Source organism: Stegostoma tigrinum, chromosome 27 (genome assembly GCF_030684315.1).
Source record: "Stegostoma tigrinum isolate sSteTig4 chromosome 27, sSteTig4.hap1, whole genome shotgun sequence".
NCBI lineage: Eukaryota > Metazoa > Chordata > Chondrichthyes > Orectolobiformes > Stegostomatidae > Stegostoma > Stegostoma tigrinum.
The window spans coordinates 16,919,782-16,942,455 of record NC_081380.1 but is presented as its reverse complement, the minus strand read 5'-3'; the positions used below and the strand labels follow the sequence as shown (position 1 = coordinate 16,942,455).

The window sequence follows — 22,674 nt, the reverse complement described above, 5'->3', positions numbered from 1 at the left end:
ATATCTTCCATATATACAGCATTACCTTAACAAGCTTCTGTAGCACCCCAAAAAACTCAAGCAACTTCAAAACAATTTGTCCTTTGAAAATTTAAGTTGGCCTCCCTCAATTATTCTGAATTGTCCCAAATGACTGTTAAAATATCATTTCTAAAAGCTTTCCCACTGAGATTGAAATGACCAACTCTTTTGCTGAGCTTCCCTCGTCATTTCAGAACATAGAACATAGAACAGCACAGCACAGTACAGGCAATTTGGCCCACGATGTTGTGCTGAACTTTTACTTTAAACCTAACGTCTATATAACCTCCACCCCTACCTTCTACTATCATCCATATGCCTGTCTAATAACTGCATAAATGCTCCTAATGAGGCTGACTCCACTACCCTCTCTGGCAATGCATTCCATGCCCCTACCTCTTTTTGAGTAAAGAATTTACCTCTGATGTCTTCCCTGTATCTACCTCTACTCGCTTTAAAACTATGCCCTTTCACAATAGCTACCTCCACCCTAGGAAAAAGTGTCTGGCTGTCCACTCTATCTATCCCTCTGATCATTTTTTACACCTCTATCAAGTCACCTCTCATCCTTTGCCATTCTAAAGAGAAAAACCCTAACTCCCTCAACCTTTCCTTGTAAGACCTTCCTTCTATTCCAGGCAATATCCTGATAAATCTCCTTTATACCTTTTCCAAGGCTTCCACATCTTTTCTGTAATGAGGTGACCAGAACTGTACACAATACTCCAGAAATGGCCGAACCAGGGTTTTGTATAGCTGGGGCATAACTACATGACTCTTGAACTCAATCCCTCTATTAAAGAAAGCTAACACACCATATGCCTTCTTAACAACTCTAGCCACCTGGGTGGCAGTTTTCAGGGAACTGTGGACATGAACCCCAATATCCCTCTGCTCCACCACACTGCCAAGAATCTTTCCGTTAACCCTGTATTCTGCTTTCAAGTTTGTCTTTCCAAAATGAAACACCTCAAACTTTTCAGGGTTAAACCCCATCTGCCACTTCTCAGTCAAGCTCTGCATCCTATCAATACCGCTTTGTAATCTAAAACAGACCTCCGCATGATCCACAACTCAACACATCTTCATATTGTCCGCAAACTTGCTGATGCACCCTTCCACTACTTCATCCAAATCATTTACAGAAATCACAAATAGAAGAGGACCCAGAACAGATCCTGGTGGTACACCAGTCATAACTGAGTACCATGTTGAATATTTTCCATCCACAACCACACTTTGTCTTCTAAGGGTCAACCAATTCTGAATCCAATCTGACACACATTTCCCCCTGTCCCAAGCCTCCTTACCTTCTGAATGAGACTACCAGTGGAACCTTATCAAACACCTTACTTAAATCCATGTATACCACATTTACTGCTCTACCTTCATCCATGTGTTTGGTCACCTCTTCAAAGAATTCAATAAGGCTTGTGAGGCATGATCTACACCTCACAAATCCATGCTATCACGAATCAAACTGTGCCTTTCCAAGTGATCAGATATCCTATTTCTCAGAACCCTTTCCAGTAATTTGCCTACCACTGACGTAAGACTAACTGGCCTGTAATTTCCGGGGTTAACCCTATTCCCTATTTTGAACAAGAGAATGACATTTGCCTCTCTCCAATATTCCAGCACTATATGTTGATAGTGAGGATGCAAAGATGATGGCCAAAGGCCCTGCAATCTCTTCCCTCGCTTCCCATAGAATCGCTGGATAAATTCCATCAGGCTTGGGGGACTTATCTATCTTCAAGTTCCTCAAAATTCCTAGTACATCCTACTTACTAACATCAACCTCTTCTATCTGACCACTGTCCTCCTCTACAACTAGGTCCCTCTCAGTTGAGAATACTGAAGAAAAGTATTCATTAAGGACCTCTCCTATCTCTTTAGGCTCTGTGTACAAACGCCCCTTACAATCCTTGATTGGCCCTACCCTTTCTCTGGTCATTTTCTTAATCCCCATGTACGTGTAAAAAGCCTTGGCGTTTTCCTTGATCCTATCTATGAAGGTTTTTTCATGACCCCCTTATATCTCTCCTAAACCCTTTCTTCAGCTCCTTCCTGGATAACTGTATCCCTCTAGAGCCTTTTCCATTCCTTGTTTCCTAAACTTTATATAAGCCTCCTTTTTTCTCCTAACTAGTCGTTCAGCCTCTTCAGAGAACCAAGGCTCCCTCACTTGACCGCATCTTCCCTGCCCTGCTGGGGACAAACTTATCGAGCATACACAGAATGCTTTCCTTAAACAACTTCCACATTGCAATAGTGATCTTCCCTGATGGGATCTGTTTCCATTTTGAGTTACCCAGTTCTTGCCTAACAGAATTGTAACTACCCTTCCCCCAATTATAAACCTTACCATGATGTATGTACCTGTCCTTTTCCAAGACTATTGTAAAAGTAACAGAGTTATGATCAATACTGCCAAAATGCTCTCCTACTAACAGGTCTAACACTTGGCCCGGTTCATTGACAAGCATCAAATCCAAAGTGGCCTCTCCTCGTGTTGGTCTATCAACATACTGTGTCAGGAATCCTTCCTGAACACACGGGACAAAACTCACTCCATCTAAGCTGTTACAACTAAAAAGTTTCCAATCAATATTTGAAATGTTGAAGTCGCCCATGACTACAACCCTGTGACTTCTGCACCTTTCCAGTATCTGCGTCCCAATCCATTCCTCCATTTCTCTGCAACTATTAGAGAGTCTGTAAAAAAAACCCAACAAAGTGACTGCTGCTTTCTTGGTCCTGTCCTCAACTCAAACTGACGGTAGACATATCATTCTCATTTTTTTCTGAACAAGTGGACAACACTGGCAATTTTACCAACCGCTGGCAATCCAATGTTGGAAAATTATAGACAGTTCCACCACAAACCACATACAGACTTCATCAATATAATGTTACAAGATAATGTACGGCTTAGAAAGGGTGAACGCTGGGAAGTTGTTTCCGTTAGGTGGGGACACTAGGACCCGTGGGCACAGCCTTAGAATTAGAGGAGGTAAATTTAAAACGGAACTGAGGAGACATTTCTTCAGCCGCAGGGTGGTTGGCCTGTGGAATTCATTGCCACGGAGTGCAATGGAGGCCGGGACGTTAAATGTCTTCAAGGCAGAGATCGATAAATTCTTGATCTCACAAGGAATCAAGGGCTACAGGGAGAGTGCGGGTAAGTGGAGTTGAAATGCCCATCAGCCATGATTAAATGGCGGAGTGGACTCAATGGGCCAAAGGGCCTTACTTCCACTCCCATGTCTTATGGTCTTATGGTCTTAATATCCTAGAGTACACCTCATCCCATTCTGGTTCCCTGTCAACTTTAATATATTTGAACTTTTTGAAACAAGGCGAAGTTCCCTGAACGCTAAGGCCACCTTAGCTCAGATACTGCCTGACCTGAGAACATGGGCATCCCACTATCTGACTCCAGAATGCGGCTTTCCTAAAATCTGACCCCACAGCAGGGCACCCCATGGATATCCCACAGCCTTAACCCCAGAACATATATAACCCACTGCCTGACCCCAGAATGGAGGCATGCCCATGCCTGACCTCAAAGCGGGGGCACTCCCCACTGCCTGACCCCAGAGCGGTGGCACCCCCTACTGCCTGACCCTAGAGCAGGGGCACCGCCCACTGTCTGACCACAGACAGTGGCACACACTTGCAGTGGGCCCTTCAATTTCTAACCCCAGTGCCACTGGAAGTGCATTGGCAATAAAACATTGTTTAGGCATAACTAACTAGTTCACAACTGGAATATATTCATAAAAATTGAAACTCAAGGCAACATTATGTCAACAAATGTTAAGTGAACAAAAACAAGGAAAATGTGTCGAAATAACTGAAAAAGTTACAGTCTGATTAAACTTGAAGAACCGTGAACTTAATTAAAGATGACCTGTACATGCTCCTATAGATATCACTTGTGACATTTTCTCTGTACCTGTTGAAAAGCTCCCAGGATTTTTCTTGCTTCGTGATAAATTGTATCTCCGCTCCAGTGAGGGTTCATCCTTTTCAGCTCTCTTGCTAAACGATTGTGTTCCCGGAGAAATACCGTATGTAACGATAACAGGGCTAGCTGTTCATTTACTCGTACATCTCCTGGGAGAAGACAGTTACATTCAAGTTGAAAAGTGCTATGTCTACAATCCTACAGAAAAAGAATTAAAAGCCAATAAATAATGAAAGTAACTCAACACAACCTTCCCAATGGCAACTAGCATGGGCTATAAATTTTGGTTCAGTAATATCACCAACATCCCACAAATGAATGAGGAAAAAACCTGAAAATGAATTAAAAAGATTGAAGATGGTAGGAGATCTCAATAGATTTAGATAGTATAAGGGTGACAATGTGGGAGGATTACTGATTCTAGATAACCAGCAAGATCGTACTACATCATTGAAAATCTTTGGGGCATGAAAACTTAAAGGATACACTTTCTTTTGCACCAGAGATTTTGGGTCTATAGTTGTGGAAAGAAAATAGTAAGGGCAAAATATTAAGGTATCTGCATTTATATATCACCTTTCACAAATTCAAGACATCTCAGAGCAAGGTGTAGACAAAAAAAATGCTGAAGTGGAGTCACTGTTGTAATGTAAGAAATACAACAGCTAATTTGTGTCCGTCAAAGCAAGACACAATGTTTAGATTATAAACTTTGTGTGGTATTGGTTGAGGGATAAAAAGCAACCAAATGAAGTTTCTGTCTCAAAATAGTGTCATGAGATAATTTATATCAACCCGAGAGTGCAGATGGGATTTTGGTTTAACATATCATCCAAAGAATGACACCTGTGACAGCAGAGCATTCCCCTCAGTACTGCACTCGAACATCAGCCTGGACTATGTGCTCATGTCTCTGGGATAATAAACTGGAAACCACAATTTAAAAGACTTAGAGGCACAACTGTAGTCAATAGATGATTAAGAATTGAGTTATTAAATGTACCTTTGGCCTTGTGACAATATTCTCACCACTGAAAACAAGAAGGCAAAGCTTCATTCTAGAGACCAGGCAATTTCAGCTGGGATAAATTGCAGCATTGTATTGACAGAATGCTAGCATTGCAGTGTGGGGTGTACTGAGGAAATGCTACATTGCCAATGATGCTAGCTTTCAGATGAGGTATCAAACTAAGGCCCCCCTCTTCCTCTCAGACTGACATGCTTTTGGAAGTGGAGACATCAACATTCCTATAGTTCATTATTTATCTGCCAAGCCTTACCTGAAAAAAAATAGCTAATCATTTATATTTTCTGTGATAGTCAACATGGGTAAAGATTTGCCAGCATCAGGCAAGGATTTTGTTTTTGATGGACTAAGAGCAGTATTTATTTCTCACCAGAAGCCTGAAAATAGGAGGTTATCAATTTTATGCATGTTGGCAAGAAGGATAGAAGAGCTGAATATTATTTTAAAGGAGAAAGACTGCTTAAGGACAGAGCACAATCAGAGTTGGGGCTTCTCATACATTAAACCCAGCATCCATGTTCAACAGACTAATAGGTAAGGCGAATGGAATATTGGCCTTTATTTAAAAAGGAATTAAGTATAAAACTACGCAGGACCGTAGTCAGATCGCATGTAGATTACTGGGAACAGATTTGGTCCCCTTACTTAGGGAAAGATATACTATCATTGGAAGTAGTTCTGAGAAGGTTCAGTAAGTAGATCCTGGATTAAGAGGTTTTTTTTACACGAAGAAGTTTGAGTAGCTGGACTTATGTTCACTAGAGTTTAAAAGAATGAGAGGAGACCTTATTGAAACAATAGGATTTTTAGAGAACTTTGCATGGTTGATGGGAGAGGTTATTTCCTCTTGTGGGAGAATCAAGGACCACAAGGGATAATCTCAGAGTTAAAGGTTACCATTTAAAAGAGAGGTGTGCTTTTCTTTTAGATTTCTTCTCTCAGAGAGTTGTGAATCTGTGGGAATTCTCTATCACAACATGTTATTGAGATTGGGTCATTAAATATATTCAAGGCTGAGATAGACCAACTTTTAATCAGTAAGGGAACCAAGGGTAATAGGGAAAAGATAGAAAAGTGGAGTTGAGATTGATCAAATCTCATCAAATGGCAGGGGTGAATGGCTTACTTCTCCTCTTAAGTCGAATGGTCTTATTTTGCCGAATGCCAAAAGATGGAATGTGCATCATAGGCATCTCACCACCGTCACTACACAAGTTGCAACATCCATTTACACAATACAAATAAGTTCTCTTCTATAAAGATATGTTTCTGATTTGCCCAGCTAAAAACATAAAAGCAGTAACTGTATGAATAATGATAAAGTCAATCGTGAGGTATAGTCATTTTTGACTTGCTATTGCCCTATCCCTATAAGAATGCTATTTTCCTAGTCCACTTTAACATCATTGGTGCAAATTTTGGTGTAATGGTCTTTCATATTTCAATTATTCTCATCTTTGGACATCTTACAAAATTAATTGCTACAGGATATCTCCTAACACCTTTCTATGTAAATTCCTCTAATGTGTGTTAAACAATTGTAAGCCTGGAGCTGTGTATGTAAAAAGAATGCCCCATACAAAAGTTAATTGGGACAGGATTAACCCAGCTGTTACTCACCAGCTAAAAAACATGGAGTTGAGTTTTCACTGGTTAAACAACTTTCCCCCATACTTCCACAAAGGTTGCTTGAAATGGTGTTAAATGGTAAATATTCTCGTCCATTGTCGGAGAATTTCGTATTGACAGCCAACAGGCCAAGTTCATTAGTGAGGTTTCTGAGCTTGTTGGCCAGACAGTCTGTACTGCCATAGACTTCGTTAACATCAATGAAAGCAGTAAGTGCGTTGATCTGCTGACGAGTGTTGACATCTCCAAACAATGAGCCCAGCTCACCACTGCCACACGCAGGAGCTGACCGGAAGAATGGCAAACATGTACTACTGTCCTTGATTCTTGGGTCATTTCGAGGGATCTGTCAGGAAAGACCCAGAACACTTTAGACCAAAGTGGAAGAAGTCCTGTCTATAATCAGTGACTGGGACAAGGACTTTGTCTGCATTCTGCTGCTCACAGAATAAATAACTTGGAGCAGTTGACTTTAAGCAATTGTTAAATCTTGCCTAATGACACTAAGGCACATAGCCAGGTAGCTTTTAGAAATAGGTAAATAGTATTCAAACTGTTCAGACCAGATATATTAAAGGACTAAGAAATAGTTAGTTGATTTTAATGTGAGTAAAACAGCATGACATAATGCAGGTTGGTGCAAGATATGAACGATGCATAGACAACGAATAAATACTTATTTTTAAAAGCACAAATTTAATCATTTAGCAAAAATGTCATAGTGAAGAATACCTGTGATATGTTATAAATATAAAATCAAGGGCAGGCACAGTTCACAACACTAGAGCTCAAGGAATAAATTACATTAACTATAAAAATTCATTGATATAACCATTGGATTCGACTATGGACACTGACTGCATGTTGATTTAGTGCAGAGCATTGCAGAAGAGTGTAAATAAAGATTCTAAGAACACATATGACCCAGAAAAAAAACAAGTATTTTTTGAAGCAATCCCACTGTCCTACTTCTTTTCAATAGTGATGTGTATTCTGACAATGTAGTTCTAGAGCATAATAACAGTTTTATCTTCAACTGGCCTTCATTTTCCTCAATACTTCTTCAATCGGATGCAATACATGGTTCCTCACTCTTTTCCCTATTCCACCTTAGTTAATATTTCAGTTGCTATAGAAAAATTCAGTTACACCTTTCCTGATCCATTATGAGTAAAGACTGTAGGTCAAACCAGGTCAGAGGGTATTTTATAGTTGAGAATTTTGAGTGGGATTTTCAGGAAAAATTTGAATACTCCTGATTTCACTGGTGAGCCTAGATAAAATGAATGGAACAAGGCTGCAAAGAAGTGAAAAGATCACATGCTGCATGAAGAACTTCAGGAGTAGAATAGAGGTCTCACCTGAATTGGGAAACAAGGACTTTGCCGAACACAAGTCTTTTCACAATTGATGCCGTCATTGAAGGTCTGGAGGCTGCCACTAAAAGGACTTAAACTCAAATCATGATCAATCCACTGACCCCACTGCATAAAAAAATGACTTCTTGTTAAATCTGAGATCACGTCTGTATTGGCTGTTTTCAGGATTTTGTTTGACACGTGTCGAACCTGGAGGAAAATTGAAAAGCATTCTGCACATGAAAATAAGTCAAGGTTCATCCAATGATCAACCTTCTGTCCTCTCCTCTGCTGTTCTACACCATGTTCCCAACAAAGGGAACATCAATGAAGGCTGAAATGTCATGAGAACACAAAGAATGTATCTAGCTAGAGACATTAAATAGGTGATGGGGATTTTCTTTTTAACTTGCCCAACCAGTGGGCCATTTAGTACATCACTGCATTGCAGTCTTTCCATAGATGCTGCAAATCTATTTCCAGTTACTGCTGTATTAAGGAGTCGTTTGTGCTTTGTTTCCACACCCACTAAGACTGTGTTGAGTTTTTGCAAAGACGACCCATAAAATAACAATGAAAGGATGAAAGTGAAAAAGTGTGCTTCATCCTATCTGACTGGTTAACTCTAGGTGCAGTATGAAGTAATATGCGAGATTTATATGTATTTTAACATCATTTTTATAGGGTTTGGATTTGGTAGACTTTCTGGGGCCATGATTTTTGTAAAGTGTGAGGATATGTTTCCTGGAATTTGTTCACATTAGTAGAGTTATTAACCAGTAACTGGCTCTGGGGACTCAGGAGGTGAATTACTCACACAGGATTTCTAGCCTCTGACCTACTCTTGTAGCCACAGTACTTAGGTGGCGAGTCTAGTTGAGCTTCTGATCAAAGGTAACAAGCAGGATGTTTAGGATTTAGTGATGGGGATTTGGAAGCTGAGTGATCCTGGTGAACCATGGTCAGGTAAAGAGTAAAATGCATTATAATTGCGGACAGAAGGATCCAGAATGTTTTTTTTTGTTTCGGGAAACACTTATAGTTTGGAAACATTTTGAAAACATTGCTTGTGGTTTCAGTTTGGAGGAGTCGCTCGAGAGATTAGATCTGTAGGATGTATGTTTCCTCAGTATAAACTATTTGAAACTCCAGGCCTGAGGTATTTAGTTAGAGCCTGCAGTGATTATTTGAAGCTGAGAAAGTATAAGCTCTAGCATGTTAATGCTTAAAAGATGAGGCTATCCGACTTTCAGGGCAGGGAATTGAAAGAAAAGTTAGATCAATCCATAAAGGTGACAGAGAACTGGTGTTTGAGTATTTTCACTGTGGATATTGAAATATTATAGTTTGTCTTATATGAAAATAGCTTGGTTTATTTGGTTTAATCTTCTTTTATTTTGATAAATAAATTGCATTCTTATTATTAAAACCAAATGTTTGATATTGTATGCCTGTGTTTCTGTCAATTAATTTTCTGTCACCATTTAAAAAAATATAAAGAAAATAAAATATAATCTATGATCTAATTTGTTCGGTCATAATATCAAATGGGATCATAAAGAAGGGATACTGCACTAACACACCTCATTATCTGCTCCCAGTATGGTGTAGATCTGTACAGGTGACTGCAAACAGACAGCTCTTTAATGCATAGCACAGAGATTTTGATTCATTTTTGCCTGATATGCAAATAATTACCAGTGGCAGAGGAGATCCAGCATGCAATTTTCCCGGAGTCCAGCCCAGTGGAAGTGAAATTCCATCTTCGTAGCGAGCTGGGAGCCATCGGGCGAGTGCAGTGTTGGACGATCCCAGGCGAGGCTTCCTCCTGGAAATCAGGCAGACAAGACTTTAAATTTCTTTCCGTCAATGTAGCCAATCCAAAAATAGAACTTAGTCTAAATGAAACTTGTACAAATAATGTTTCTATAAGTGAATGACATTTTAATAAAAACATTTACATTTTGTCTTACATGTATACTTGTTAAGGTAAATTTTGGTGAGTTAGAAATTACTGCACAAATTTTGCTTTGTAGGAAAATTTCAACAAACCTAGAATTATATATACGATCTCTTTTCAAATAATTAATTGCACAGTTTCAGAGTTTTGACCTATAGTTGAGGGGCCTGAATAAGCAAATATTTGGCAAGAGGTTTTAGTTTACAATTTAATAGCTAGAATGTATTAAACCTAAGGCTACTCAGGCATTCAGCTTTAGCAACAATGTTATCTTGCTGGTTTGCAGAAAATATTGCCTGAAGTAACACATTTTTCATAATTAAACATAAGTACGGATGTGCTTATCCAATACTTTAGAAGTTATGGATCCTGATTGAGAAGTACAAACTCCAATGTTGATCAATAACCTTTTTCCATGTTGTCATTTCTAAGCAATTATAAGATGGTTCAGAGGTTTGAACTGTAAAATCCAGAGGCGACCAGAGTAGTCAAAAATTCCCTTAGCAGAAGGAAGCCAGTAGATGTCAGTGTAGTGAAATGTGAGGCTGGATGAACACAGCAGGCCCAGCAACATCTCAGGAGCAGTTCCCATTATCACGGATGTCAGTGTAGACTTGATTTCTAGACATCTGACAGAGATCCTCAGCATCACAGTTACCAGCCTTCAACCAATCTGATTCACTCCACATGACATTGAGAAATGACCAGAGGAACTGGATACTGTAAAGCCCATGGACCTTGACAACAGTCCGGCAATAATACTGAGGATCTGTGCTCCAGAATTTGCTGCACCAATAGCCAAACTGTGCCAGTACAGGTCCAACACCAGCATCCACATGTGGAAAAATGACTCACGTTTGTCCTGGACACAAAAAGCTTGGCAGATCTAATCTGGCCAATTACTGTCCCATAAGTCTACTCTTGATCATTGGTAAAATGATGGGAGGTGTCACCAAAAATGCTATCAACCAATACCTGCTCATCAATAACTTGTTCATTGAGTACACCAGGGTCACTCAACTCCTGAATTACCATCACTGAATCCCCAAAATCCTGCTGGTTACCTTCGATCAGAAACTCAATTGGACTGACCACCTAAGTACAGTGGCCACAAGAGTAGGCCAGAGGCTAGAAATCCTGTACCAAGTAATTCACCTCCTGAATCCTCAAAGCAGGTCCTATATCTAGTGACACAGTCAGAAGTGTGATGGAGTGCTCCCCACTTGCCTGGATGAGTGCAGTTCCAGTATCACTTAAGTAGTTTGACATGATGCAGGATAAAACAAACCATTTGGCTGGCACCACATCCACAAACATTTATTCCCTTCATCACAAATGCTCAGTAGCAACATTGTGCACCATTGACAACATACAGTGCAGAAGTTCGCCAAGTTCTGTATAGAGTGTAGTGATTCTAATGAGGTCAGCCAGGTGAACAGCATAGAATATGAGTTTCCTGATTATGGCTGTTAGTCTGGTCCAATCAGGGATTCCTGACTAACAGCTGAAAAGAAGCATGTCAGACATTCTGACCCTCTGACAGCTGGTTCTGAGGGAGCTGGACCAGTGCCCAGGACCTTTCATGTGTAAATAATGGAATACCAACCTTTGTGGGGTAATTTCACACAATACTTTCTGAATCCACAACCACTTCCATCTAGAAGAATAAGGGGAAGAGATAAATGGGAACACCCCCACCTGCAATCTCCCTTCCAAAGCATTCGCCATCCTGACTGGTAAACATGACACAGTTCCTTTAGCGTCATTGGAGCAAAATTTGGAACTCCCTCCCTGAGAGCTTTGTTGATCTATCTACATCAAATAGAGTGCAGTGTTTGAAGAAGGCAGCTCACCACTGCCTCCTCAAGAGTGACTATAAATCCACAGTAAATGCTGGCCCAGGCACTGATGGCCACAACCCGTGAATGAATAAAAACAAACTCAAAAAGTCATCCATCAATTATGATGGTTTAAAGGAAGTATAACTATAGTAAACACATACTAGATGATACTTTGAAACTAGAAAAGTACTGACAAGCCAGTGGAAAATTTATAACTGGATGGCTGGTGCAAATGTGTAGAAGGCCTGGAGAATTCATAAGCCACTCATCACAAGGCGCAAGTGCGATTTATAGCGTTGCAATTTTTCGTATGGTTCGGGGGCGGGGGGCAATCATTGCCACCCACGCTTTGTGTGATCTGACAGAAAATGTTGAGAAATACCTCAGTGGGAAAAGCTTCACTCCCCCAGTGTAAATCTATCCAAAGTAACAGGTATCTATTATTACAAACAAATCTCTGTCTTTGCGAAATCTTTACAATCCATCTTGGTTTCGAGACCTTTTCCTGTTCCATCGCTCTCTCTTCAGTTAAGACCATTGACAATATTCACAGGTCTCATGCATCAATGTGATGTAAAATGGCTCTGAAAATGGTCACATTTTATCCACAATGTTGCTTGTTGCCCTAACATTTTTGGTTTTTGTTACAATGATATAAATGCTTCTGAGGACATGTTTTTTTTTATCATGAATAATCAAAATGAAAATGAAAACATTTAATAAATAACTACATTTGTTTAACGCTCAATCACTGCAGTGGATAGTGGTCACCAGCAGCATCAGTTCCTACCTGTTGTTGCATATAGATGTAAAGGTTCTGTATCGATCTGTAAAACAGTCGTATTTACAGAGTGGGGGTTGACGTATAGCTAGACAGCCTGTGACACGCACAATGGCATCCAGATCAGCTGGTGATAACAAATCTGCAGGAAACACACACACACTTATTGATCCAGTTGAGAAATTTACACACTAAAAGTGCATCAGTTAAACAACAATTTGGCTGTCTGCTACAGCAACAGCATTGATAGGTACTGGCTGTCCCCTCTGGTTTGTGGAGGCATACAAATGGTTGCACCACTCCAGGTTCTGTGATTGTGGGTTTGAACTGTAGGGTGACCTACTGTTATGTGCCACTGCCTTTGACTTTATTTCACACAATTTCAATGAGAAATTCGTTGTTTCTCAAACAGGCTGCTTCCAGGTGTGTTTTGTAAGTGCACATCTCCTCACATTGGATAACAGCTGCAGCTCAGGACTTGGCAAGTGCCAGAGCAGGATCTGAAATCCCAGGAAAGATTTTACTCAGAGCTACTCCCCAGCCTCCCTTCAAATGTGCTGCAGGAGGGCTGTGACACTCAATGGATGAAGCAGAGTCTTGAACTGAAGAAATCAGTAAAATACGGAGTGTCTTCCATGTAGTCAGGCAGCCCATAGAGAACAGCTAGTTGGATGGACCTTCTGCCTTGTATCATCCACTCCCTGGCCTGTGTCTACACTGTCCTCATGCATATTGTAGTTTTGTGAATGGAACTTATCCTCACATGACTCAGTTTGCAAAATTGTTGCAAAATTTTAGTGATCATGGCGTGGGATTGAATGAAATAAGTAGGTTGGACAGTCAAATGCAGCAAATGTTTCCTTCAGGTTTCTTTAAACCAGGTTAAGTGGGCATATTTGAGTGATTTGTAGGCACCTAACGTGACCAGTGGGGTGACTCTAAGCACTGGCATCATTTATATGTTGATCATTTCAACATTTTCCTTTAAACTGCAACCAGAAGCCTGCTCTTCTGAAAGTGGAAAGCAATGGAAGCACTCCAACTGATTCCTTGACATCAAACTAATTGTTTTTTTTCCCTTTATTCGTTCACAGGATGAGGGCATTACTGACCAGGCCAGGATTTATTGTCCAATCCCAACTGCCCAAAGGGCATGAGTCAACCACATTCCTGTGGGTCTGGAGTCACATGTAGGCCACACCAGGTAAGGATGCAGTTTCCTTCCCTAAAGGACATTAGTGAACACGATGGGTTCTTCCTGACAATCAGCAATGGATTCATGGTCATCATCTGACTCTTAATTCTAGATATTTATTGAATTAAAATTCCACCAGCTTTTGTAGTGGGATTGGAACCCAGGTCCCCAGAACATTACCAAGATCTGTGTATTAACAGTCCCACTAAGGACAATATCACTAGACCATTGCCTGCTGTTGGCGATGGGTGGAGCCATCACAATTGCATTGCACATTGGACGAGCTCAGCAAATGCTCCAAGAGCTCCAGAATATTTCTTAAGCATCTAATTTTTTTAAAAAAATGGACTAGCATGTGCAATAGGCTGCAAAATTTTCTTTTGCATGTTATTGCTATCAGGAAGCCTTTTTAGATCTTTTCTCTCTTGGAAAGTGGGTGTTGTTGGACAGCATTTGCTGTCTGTCTCTGATTAGAATGGTCTGCTAAAGGGCAGCTCAGAATTAATGATATTGTTGTGGATCTGTGGCTACATATAATCCTAACTGTGAAAAGATGGTGAATTTTGCTCACTGAAGGACACTAGCGAACCGAATGGATTTTTAAAATGATAATATGTGGTAGTTTCATTGTCTCAATTCCTATAACCAGATCTATTTTTTTTAAACAATTGAATTTAAATGTCATCAGTGTTGTGCTTGGATTTGAACCCATTGCCCCAGAGTATTAGCCTGGGTTTCTAGACTGCTCAACCAATGAAAGAGTGGCTAACAGCAGACGTAGATTGAAATAAAAGCAAAAATTGCTAGGGAAACTCAACAGGTCTGGCAGCAACTGTGGCAGGAAAGCAGAGTTAATGTTTTGGATCTGTTCACCGGACTCAGCTTTCTCTCCGCAGATGCTGCCAGATCTGCTGAGTTTCTGCAGCAATTTCTTCTTCTGTTTCAGGTTTCCAGTACCTGCAGTTCTTTGATAATAAAATGTGAGGCTGGATGAACACAGCAGGCCAAGCAGCATCTCAGGAGCACAAAAGCTGACGTTTCGGGCCTAGACCCTTCATCAGAGAGGGGGATGGGGGGAGGGAACTGGAATAAATAGGGAGAGAGGGGGAGGCGGACCGAAGATGGAGAGTAAAGAAGATAGGTGGAGAAGGTGTGGGTGGGGAGGTAGGGAGGGGATAGGTCAGTCCAGGGAAGACGGACAGGTCAAGGAGGTGGGATGAGGTTAGTAGGTAGCTGGGGGTGCGGCTTGGGGTGGGAGGAAGGGATGGGTGAGAGGAAGAACCGGTTAGGGAGGCAGAGACAGGTTGGACTGGTTTTGGGATGCAGTGGGTGGGGGGGAAGAGCTGGGCTGGTTGTGTGGTGCAGTGGGGGGAGGGGATGAACTGGGCTGGTTTAGGGATGCAGTGGGGGAAGGGGAGATTTTGAAACTGGTGAAGTCCACATTGATACCATATGGCTGCAGGGTTCCCAGGCGGAATATGAGTTGCTGTTCCTGCAACCTTCGGGTGGCATCATTGTGGCAGTGCAGGAGGCCCATGATGGACATGTCGTCAAGAGAATGGGAGGGGGAGTGGAAATGGTTTGCGACTGGGAGGTGCAGTTGTTTGTTGCGAACTGAGCGGAGGTGTTCTGCAAAGCGGTCCCCAAGCCCTTCAGGTATCCATTTGCAAGAAAATATATCATTGTTTAGCCTTTTTTACCTGGAGCGGGTAGCATGGGAAGGGTGGGAGTTCGAGGTGAGAGTACGGTGTAGTTTTGAGAAACCTTTAACTTGCCACCTTCACCCAGGACTCGGATTGCCCCAGACTGGAGTGAATACAGCTACCACCCACTCTCACAACCTGACAGACAGGTGCTCAGCTACTTGGTCATCTTTCTCACCTTGTGAGAAAGGCAGGCAGTAGAGGAGAAGACGACAAAAGAGGAAATAGTGACTCAAGGGAAAATGTTTTATGTGGTGAATGGTCAAGATGTGGAATGCACTGCCTATAAAGAGTGAGGTAGGTACAATCAAAGCTCTGAAGGAGAAATTGGATTATTATCTGTAAAGCAAAAATGTGCAGGGTTACAAGGGGAAGGCAGGGAAGTCACAGTAAGTGATTTGCTACTTCAGACAACCAGAATGCACACAACTGATCAAATAATGTAAAAACCAAAAGAACTGTGGATACTGTAAATCAGGAACAAAACCAAAAGTTGCTGGAAGCTCAGCAGGTCTGGCAGCTTCTGTGAAGGAAAAATCAGAGTCAACATTTCAGTTCTGAGGAGCAAAATGTTAACTCTGATTTTTTTTTCTTCACAGATAAAATGGTGTTCTATGCTATAGCCATTTTGTGTTTGTGTCTTCTGTCACACTCACTCCAGCCTGGTTGGGTTCAGTTTGTGTTTCACTCATCTGTGGATATACCACTTCTAAACTGACCTGATGCATTCAGGGAGCGTTTGTGGACTCGATGGACGTTGTGTTGGATGATGTGCAGTGCAGTTTCCATGTACTCTGCAGATCGCACTGCAGTCCTAGTTTCTGCTAGAGGTTGCTTAAAGAAACGCAGAAGGTCAGTTGTTTGCAGGGATCTTTTTTTCAGCTTCTCTTTGTATCTGGAAATGAAAGAGCTCATACTAAATGGAGATATCTCCCACGGTGACAATGTATGAATATGAATCTAGGATAAAATGCGACTGAGTTAAATAACAGTTTGTTAATTAAGAACACTTGTTTCATTAACTTTGGATTACAGTTTCCCCGCACTGATCATTTAACAAAGTAAAAACCAAAAGTAACTGCAGATGGTGTAAAGCAGAAACAAAAACAGACGTTTCAGGGAAAGCTCAACAGGTCTGGCAGCATCTGTGGAGAGAAAGCAGAGTTAATGTTTTGGATCCGGTGACCCTTCCTCATACTGATGGTAGCTAGGAAAATATCAGTTCATATGCAGAAGATATAGTGGGAGGAGACGGTAAGGGATAAATGATGAGAGGGGATAGAGCCCAGAGCAGAAAGAACTGTTGGGCAGACAAAGGAGTTGCTAGCAATCTGGCTAAGAGAGAGAATTGCTGTTAATGTGGACAGAGACATTTTTGGGGGCAGGACATCAATGATCTGCAAAGCAATCACCCAGTCTACACTTTGTTTCCCCAATATAGAGAAGACCATATTATGAGTAGCGAATGCGGTAGACTAGATTGTGGGAAGTGCAGGTAAAGTGCTACTTCATCTGAAAAGTATGTTTGGGCCCTTGAATACTGAGGAGGTAAATGGCTAGATGTACACCTTTGGCCGTTGTAGGGCAAGCTGTGGGGGTTGTTGCAAATGAGGGAACAGTGGTCCAGGATGTCCCAGAGGGTGCAGTCCCTGCAGTCAGACAAGGCGGGGAGAGGGGATAATATGCCGAGTGGTAGGATCTTGCGGGACGTGGCGGAAATTTTCTGTATGTGGATGCTGGTGGGATGGAGGTAAGGGGATAGAGATCCCTATCACTGTTGCGGGACAGAAGAGTGGGACTGAGGGAAAAAAAGTGCAGGAAATAGGTCAGACCCGGTTGAGGGCCCTGTTGACAATAGTGCTGGGGAATCATCGTTTGATGAAAAAGATGGGTATTTTGGAGGGTTCCTTGTAAAGGTTGGCCTCATCTGAACAGATGCAATGGAGACAGAGAGACCGGAAGTATGGAATTGGGATAGTGAGATGAAGTTCTTAGAAGAAACAGGGTGCGAGAATGTATAGTCCAGAACGTAGTGGGAGTCAATGAGTTTATAGTGGGTATTAGCAGTCAGACTATTCCCAGAAATGGAAACAGAGACATCAAGGAAGGGAAGGGAGGAATCAGAGACAGATCAAGTGAAAGTCAGGGCAGGGTGGAAATTGGAAGTGAAATCAATGAACTTTTTCAGTTCCAGGCGAGACAGAGAGAATAGCACTGATGACATGATCGATATAAGGATCCGGAATAGACAAGGAATGTTCCAAGTACCCCACGAAGAGACAGCCCTAACTGGGGCCCATGCGGGTACTCATCCACTATAAACCCACCGACTCCCACAGCTACCTGGACTATACATTCTCACCTTGCTTCCTGTAAAAACTCCATCCCATTCTCCCAGTTCCTTTGTTTCCATCGCATATGTTCCGATGAGGTCAACTTCGACAATGGAGCCTTGAAATGTCCACCTTCTTCTTCAGCCGAGGATTCCCAGCACTGTTATTGACAGGTCCCTTAACCAGGCCCAACCCATCTCCTGCACTTCCACCCTCACCCACTCTCTTCCTCCCAGAACAGTGATAGGGTCCCCTTGTCCTTACCTACCATGCCACCAGCATCCACATCCAGAAGATCATTGGACACCATTTCTGCCATCTCCAGTGTGATGCCACCACCAGACATCCATTCCCCTCCCCTCCCTTGAACACCTACCGAAGGACCATTACCTCCAAGACAACCTGGACTACTCTTCCTTCACCCCCAACACACCCCCTCAGCTCCATGGCACCTTCCCCTGCAACCTGCAAAGATATAACACCGTCCATTTACCGCCTCCCTCCTCACTATCTACAAGGGCCCTGGATCTGATGGCCTGCATCCCAGAGTTTTACAAGAAGTAGTTGTCCTATTGAAATCTTTCAAAGTTCCCTAGAGCCTGAAAAGGCGCCAGCAAATTAGATACCCTGGTAATGTAACAATTTCATTCAAGAAAGGCGCTGAAACAGAAAACAAAAAACTGTGTTCAATTATTCTATCATTTATCTTTGGGTCAGTGCTCAAATTCATTATTGAAAGGTAGTAGCAAGTTGTTTAGAAACTCTTAATTCAATCATAATTAGATTTGTAAAATTGAAAACTTGTTTGACAAATATTTTAAAGACTTTTGATGATGTAACATATATAATAGATTAGGAGGAACCCATGATGTAGAGTATTTAGATATCCAAAAGATGTGTGATAGGGTGGCTTGTCAAGGTAATCATACGAAATAAGACCTTATTGTGTTGAAGATATATCTTAGTATAGATAGAAGACTGGTTCACTAACAGAAAGAGAATTAGGAAAAACAAGTTACTTAAAAGATGACAAACACTAATTAGTAGAGTACTGAGGCAGGAACTATTTATGAATAATGACTTGGGTGCAAGGACCATCAGCATTGTAGCCAAATTTGTTGATGACATGTAGATAGGTAGGAAATAAATTTGTGAGGAGGGTATGAAGAATCTTCAAAGGGATATGAATAGGTCAATTGAGTGGGCAGATAAGAATATTATGGAGGAAACGCAACAGCTGTCCATTCCAGCAGAAAGAGTAGTAAAGCAAAATATAACTTAAGTGTACGGGGGGCTGCAAAGTGACAAATATTGGCAGTATCTCAATGTCCTTGTACATGAATCAAAAAAAGTATAGCAAGTCATCATGAAAGCAAACAGAATGCTGGCCTTTATTGCAAAAGGAATTGAGTATATAAGTGGGTTAATCTGGCTACAATTGCACATGGCGTTGGTGACTGCAGTCTTTGATTGCTGTGTGTAGTTTTGATTACCTTGCCTTTGGAGAGATACACTTGCATTAGAACAAGTTCAGAGAAGGTTTATTAGATTGAATTGTCGGATGGAGGGTTTCTCTTAAGAGGAGGGGGTGAGCAAGTCACGCCTATACATGTTCACTTTTAGAAGCATGAAATGTAATCTTATTGAAATGTATAGGATTCTGAGAGGGCTGGACAAGGTTGATTCTGACATAATGGTTCCTCTCGTGGACAAATCTAGAATTAGGGGCACAGTTTAAAAAATTAAGATGTAGATCAAGAGAAATTTCTTTTCTCCAAGATCCTAATTGACAAAGGAGTCAAAGGTTATGAAGGACAGACAGGAAAGTGGAGTTAAGGTTACAATCAGATCAGTCATGATCCGACTGAATGAGGAGCACATTCTACAGCCTGAATTGTCCACTCCTGCTCCTACTTCATATGTGTTCATGCTACAGTTTGAGAGGTCATGCTATGCAAAAGTTGATTTCAACATTTCCCTATGTAGCAGCAGTAGCATTTGAAAGTTAAAAGCAATCGTTTGTTGTAAACTACTTTTGATACTCCTAAAACCATACAACTGCAAATGGTATATTTGATCAAAAATATACCTCATGGTCACATTTCACATTCCAGTTTAAAATTTCACTCAAGCCTCTCATAAATTTAACTTACAAAAAAAATCTTTCTTAGCTTTTTTTCTGAACTTTCTGATATCGAACATTTTTTCTGTGCTACATCACACCAAAGGGGAATGTTCTTCTATGATCACAATTAATTTCCAAATCCAAATTTATAGCCTTAACACAAAAGGTATATGTTTGATCACTGTTGCGTCAAGACTTTCAGATCCCCAGAATTGAATATATTATGAGAAGACATCTCATAGAAATGGTTATGAAATAGTTACTTACCGGTCTCTGGTCACTTTATAGGCCTGGTCCACAAGTTCCATGGCTTCACGTACAGCTCTTTCCACAAATGGACTGCCCAGGGCAACATCTATAACAATGACAAAGCAGTTCTAAGCCAAACAGGTCACATCCTGAGAAAGTTGAGAAGTGAATTGATATGCCAATCATTAATTTTGTCAACTGAATCAAAACATGTCTGCAGTATGTTGTAAGTGTGGCAGAGACTTGCAAGAGTGACTGCTTTCTGTTTCGTTTGATGCAAGTGCTACTTTGTGATAAATGAATCAATTTGCAAGATTTGAAGCAATAAACTATTATTAGGTGAAGGCTCAGAAATGTAATAGAGGACCAGGATAACTCAACAGAGCTGTGACAACATCTGATCCGATATGCTGCCAATGTAGCTCCAATTTAAACAGTTATTATTACTTTGTATTTGTTGAGTGCCTTCCCAGTAGCAAACTTACAATTTGTTCAAATGTTTGTGTAAACTCCAACAGTGTCCATAGGCTATTTTTCTCAGCTATAATAGGAATGGAGCATTGGTTCATTGATATTGCTTCAATTTTGAGCATATGTTACCTGTAAAAGCTGAATAAACCAACCTGGAACTGAATATCCTGCCTGCAGTGTTAATTGGAATTCAGAAAATATTGTTTTTTGACTAAGTGACAGGTCCATTTCTTTAAAGCATGACACGGAATTCATGCATAGCACTTTTAGACCTTCTCTTTTCGTTGAAATACTGAAATTGAGTATGTCAAACCATAATTAGGCTGGCATGGTGGATCAGTGGTTAGCACGGCAGCCTCATGGCACCAGGGACCCGGGTTCAATTCAAGCTTCAGGTGACTGTCTGTGTGGAGTTTGCACATTCTCCCCATGCCTGCATGGGTTTCCTCCGGGTGCTCTGGCTTCCTCCCACAGTCTAAAGATGTGCAGGTTAGGTGGATTGGCCATGTGAAATTGCCTGTAGTGTTCTGTGATGATTGGAATGGACGATGGGTTTCTGGGCAGGATGCTCTGATGGTTGGTGTGAACTTGTTGAGCCAAAGACCTGTTTCCATACTGTCGGGAATCTAGGATAATCTCACAATGGTAAAACAGCAAGCAACAAATCAACACAGCATTGTGATGCATAATTACAAAATAAAAATATGCTGATAGCTGTAAAATACTGGGGTTATATTTTCACTTTTAGGAAAGTTCTGCAATTGTCACTTTTAAAAATGTAATTACGATGGTTTACAACTTACAATTTCCACAAATTGCACTTGCTACATAAATTGTAAATTGAAATAATCCACCTGGCACCTCGCAACCGATATCCATTTCAAGCCCACCAACTCCCACAGCTACCTAGAATAGACCTCCTCCCACCCACCCTCCTGCAAAAATTCCATCCCCTATTCCCAATTCCTCCGCCTCCACTGCATCTGCTCCCAGGATGAGGCATTCCAATCCCATACATCCCAAATGTCCTCGTTTTTCAAGGACCGCAACTTTCCGCCCGCAGTGGTCGAGAACACCCTCGACCGTGTCTCCCGCATTTCCCGTAATTCATCCCTCACACCCCATCCCCACAATAGCTGCCAAAAAAGAATCCCCCTCGTCCTCATGCACCACCCCACCAAACTCCAGATACAATGCATCATCCTCCGACACTTCCGCCATCTATAATCTGACCCCACCACCCAAGACATTTTTCCATCCCCACCCTTGCCTGCCTTCCGGAAAGACCACTCTCTCCGTGACTCCCTTGTCCGCTCCACACTCCTCTCCACCCCACAACACCCAGCACTTTCCCCTGCAACCTCAGGAAGGGCTACACCTGCCCCCACACCTCCTCCCTCACCCACATCCCAGGCCCCAAGATGACTTTCCACATCAAGCAGATGTTCACCTGCACATCCGCCAATGTGGTATACTGCATCCGCTGTACCCGTTGTGGCTTCCTGTACCTTGGGGAAACCAAGCAGAGGCTTGGGGGCCACTTTGCACAACACCTACGCTCAGTTCGCCATAAACAACTGCACCTCCCAGTCGCGAACCATTTCAACTCCCCCTCCCATTCCTAATATGACATGTCCATCCTGGGCCTCCTGCAGTGCCATAATGATGCCACCCGTAGGTTGCAGGAACAGCAACTCATATTCCACTTGGGAACCCTGTAGCCCAATGGTATCAATGTGGATTTCACCAGTTTCAAAATCTCCCCTCCCCCCACTGCATCCCAAAACCAGCCCAGCTTATCCCCGCCTCCCTAACCTGTTTTTCCTCTCACCTTTCCCCTCCTCCCACCTCAAGTCGCACCTCCATTCCCTATTTCATAACCTCATCCTACTCCCTTGACCTGTCCATCCTCCCCGGACTGACCTACCCCTCCCTACCTCCCCACTTATATTCATCTCTACAGGCTCCATCCCCACCCCTTTAACTTGTCTGTCTCCACTCCACCTAT

General features: G+C 41.8%; 1 protein-coding gene across 2 annotated transcripts in view; it reads right to left on the bottom strand.

The window, feature by feature from the left end:
• Nucleotides 1-22,674, bottom strand: part of LOC125464557 (myeloperoxidase-like) — a 51,745-nt gene that overhangs the window by 20,833 nt on the left and 8,238 nt on the right. For both annotated transcript variants that reach the window (XM_048557068.1, XM_048557067.2), the window contains exons 3-9: nt 20,214-20,301; nt 16,208-16,383; nt 12,600-12,732; nt 9,707-9,836; nt 8,012-8,218; nt 6,642-6,996; nt 3,983-4,143 (exon numbers count right to left, since the gene is read on the bottom strand). In XM_048557068.1, coding sequence (XP_048413025.1) covers nt 3,983-4,143; nt 6,642-6,996; nt 8,012-8,218; nt 9,707-9,836; nt 12,600-12,732; nt 16,208-16,383; nt 20,214-20,301 — 1,250 coding nt within the window. The remainder of the gene's footprint in view (nt 1-3,982; nt 4,144-6,641; nt 6,997-8,011; nt 8,219-9,706; nt 9,837-12,599; nt 12,733-16,207; nt 16,384-20,213; nt 20,302-22,674) is intronic.